The sequence below is a fragment of the Amphimedon queenslandica genome, unplaced genomic scaffold (genome assembly GCF_000090795.2).
Source record: "Amphimedon queenslandica unplaced genomic scaffold, v1.1 AMPQUscaffold_9527_Cont18403, whole genome shotgun sequence".
NCBI classification, from domain to species: Eukaryota; Metazoa; Porifera; class Demospongiae; order Haplosclerida; family Niphatidae; genus Amphimedon; species Amphimedon queenslandica.
Window position 1 is genome coordinate 628 of NW_003550201.1, and position 3,200 is coordinate 3,827.

General features: G+C 36.2%; 1 protein-coding gene and 1 long non-coding RNA gene across 2 annotated transcripts; one reads left to right on the top strand and one right to left on the bottom strand.

Moving 5' to 3' along the window:
* The first annotated feature begins 861 nt into the window (after positions 1–861).
* On the top strand, positions 862–1,703 carry LOC105315566 (uncharacterized). The gene has a single exon (XM_011410264.2). It carries the CDS (start codon positions 908–910, stop codon positions 1,571–1,573), a length of 666 nt encoding a protein of 221 aa, XP_011408566.2. The 5' UTR covers positions 862–907; the 3' UTR covers positions 1,574–1,703.
* A 371-nt stretch (positions 1,704–2,074) lies between these two features.
* Positions 2,075–2,854, bottom strand: LOC109590757 (uncharacterized). Its single transcript, XR_002189492.1, has 3 exons — positions 2,663–2,854; positions 2,312–2,371; positions 2,075–2,267 (listed from the first exon to the last, which is right to left on the bottom strand). It is a non-coding gene; the product is annotated as an uncharacterized LOC109590757 (long non-coding RNA).
* Positions 2,855–3,200: the final 346 nt, after the last annotated feature.

Here is a 3,200-nt window from a genome sequence, read left to right on the forward strand (position 1 = left end):
AGCTGAAATAATGCGCATTGATCGTGTTCACACTAGCAGCTGAATTATGTATCATTTTGTGTTCTTGTTGCCATTGGTTTACATTGATCGAAGCGCATCACTTCACATCAATCCACCTCTGGAGGTGAAGTGAGACTGATGCGCATCAATGCGCATTAATTGAAAACCACTCTAGTGTGAACACGATTAATGCGCATCAATGCGCATTACTTTGGCCAGTGTGAAAAGGCCTTAAGTGCTTGTGTTTGTGTTTAAGCACATTACCTAGTGCTTGACCCCATGTCTGGAGAAAGGATTGCAACTGGTACTTTTGGTGAGGGTGAAATGTAGTGGCAGCAGCAATGGAGCACCTAGGCTGATCAACCTCAGTCTTTACTATTGAGAAAGACTTGGAACTGAACTTTTTTTAGTATTATTAGGACTTTTATAGTATTAGTGTAACTATGCAGTGTACCCTTATTAAATTTTGCTAACAGAATTTTTTTAGTTTTCATGATATTAATTTTATCTATAGATCCTTGCCAGCATCATGTGGCATGCATTAAATTTTGAGCTATTCTTTAGGACAAATATTCCATGCATATATTACCTCACTAATGCATATAAAAACTATAATAATAAATGTAATAAGAAATGTAATAATCCCATATTTCTATGAAACTTCATGGTTTTCTTGATCCAAACTCAGTTAGGACATAGTATAGACATTTCAATTAGCTTAGGCATGGGTGAACAAATGAACAAAAACAATAGTACATCATGTGATGCTATGATGCAGTTTCATAAAGGAATTAATAATTTATTAATTTGAGAAATCTCATTTGCTATATAAAAGGAGGATCATCTCTTACCATCTAAACCAGAGTGAATTGCAACTATAGCTCTAAACAAAACACTGACTGTAGAAATGCATTCCTTTGTTTACTTGTTTCTCTCTGCATTACTTATCTTTTCAGCATCTGCTGCTAATCTCTATCAGCAAGATGAGTCTGAGTTTGCTGCTACAGAAGAAGATAAATCTCAATTTGATGCCATGGAAAGTGAGGTTGAAGAGCAGGATCAAGAGCAGACCCAAGCAATGACACAAATGGAAGCTTTTTATAACATGATCCCAAAAGTCCAAGAACCCTCTGGATCTCAAGATCTCTCCAACATTCAAGCTACAGTCGCTGAATCTATTATGACACATCAATTTTCTGTTGGAAGAGCAGTGGAGGTGAGGTACATTACTCCAAACAATGGTCGCCCCACAATGGATCTTTATGACGCACATGGTAACATCCTTCTTCATGTTAATCCTCGTTGGGACACTCGTGTCTTAGTCCTCAATACATATTATAATAAGCGTTGGGGACATGAAGAGAGACCAAGAGGGTTTGATTTCAGCTCTGGTGTTCCTATCACTGTAAGGGTTGAGGCGCATCACTCTCATTTTATTATTCTTGTCAATGGACGTATACTTCATGCCTACAGGCACAGGCTTAATATCAACACTCTACGCAACATTGTCTTTTGGTGGGCAGGTAGCAGTGCCAAACCAGCTAAGCTGATCAACCTCAGTGCATACTATTGAGAAAATAACTCAGAACTTGAACTTTTTTGGTAGCAAAGAGTACATTAGGTACTCTTAGTATTAGCAAGATTGTAGCTATCATTGTATAGTTGTTTAGTTTGATAATAATTATTATGATAATAAATTTTAAGTTCATTTCATTATAAATGCGATGCTACAGAAACTAAGCACTTTATGTCATGCATGATGATAGATAACTTCCATACAATCAATCAAAACTGACAATGTTTCCATGCATGTCCATTCCAGGTCTACATGCTGGTGACTATATCTCCTGTAATTATTTTTTACATTCACATGCATAAATATCTTTGTTTTTTATTGTTTCAATCTATTTCTTACATGCATTGATTCTACGTGTTTGTGTGTTTGCATTGCTTCACACACAAAACATTGATAAGAATAATGCAATTACTTACATTTTATGCAAAATGAGCTACAAACGTTAAGCAATAATACCAAACCCAGGATATGCTGCACAACACTTCCCTCCAAATAATGTTACTGAATAATAATGAAATAATCAACATCATTAGTGATATGATATGGTGCATTTCAAAATTGAAGTGACTACATGTATTCATTCCTGACACAGACTTTGTTTAGAGTTTGTGTGCTGGTCAGTGTTTAAGTTTTCAGGTCTTTCTGTTCACATACATTATGTCATGTCCCCTAAATGAAGTGGCTGCACTTCCTACATATAATAAATAATTAGATGTGTGTGTGCTTTGGTCTTACAGGAGGAGGTGTCATATTTCCTTCCATTATATCACTGTCACCTTCATAGTAATCATTCATCTGAGAGATAGGAGGGAAATACACTTTGTTTATCAACAAATAATAGTACAATTCCCACAATAAAACTAATCACTGTATAGCTACAAAATTTGAAGCATAAAATTGGACAAACTGTCTCTAAACAGCTTGAATTTGGCTATGTGCATGTGGAAAGCCCTTTCAAATTGAAGACTAAAATTTCGCCAAATGGACCTTATTTTGCCAAATTCACCAAAATTTACTCCATCAAATTTGTAAATTTTACATTATTCTACTATCAGTAATTTATGTGTACATAAGAGCTCTGCTTACCTGATCTGGTGCTTCCTCCTCCTCCTCCTCCTCTTCTTCCTCACTCTCCTCCTCCTCTTCCTCTTCTTCTTCTCTCTCGTCTATTTCCTCTTGGAGTGACAACCCCTTTAGTATATAGTCCTCTTGCTTAAGACCCAGTGGAATGGCGGGAGAGTGATGAAGGGATTTACACTAATGAAAAACAGTGTCATTGGATTAAGCTGAAAATACACGAGCCTATAGAGCTGTGCATAGCAAGGACACATAATAGAATTAATAGGCTAAAAATTAGGAAGTATACATAGCCTGCGTGTTAGTTCACACTTCCTTTGAAGTAAAGTATGAATTCCATTAAAATAGTGATTAAATGTAGGCATAGAAATCTTCACACACACAAGTACCACACCCCTTGGTTGGCAGAAAGCTACATCGAAGGAATGGAGATAAAAATTTTTTTTTAATAAGAAGGACAGAAGTTGTTTCTAGGAGCAAAGAGGCTCTTCACTGATTCATAGGTGTCTATAGCAGAAGTAGCAGCTCTAACTTGAAGCATAAATGT

What these genes read in the sequence shown, in the direction of transcription:
- LOC105315566 (XM_011410264.2), top strand. Translation starts at nt 908, where the DNA reads ATGCATTCCTTTGTTTACTTGTTTCTCTCTGCATTACTTATCTTTTCA.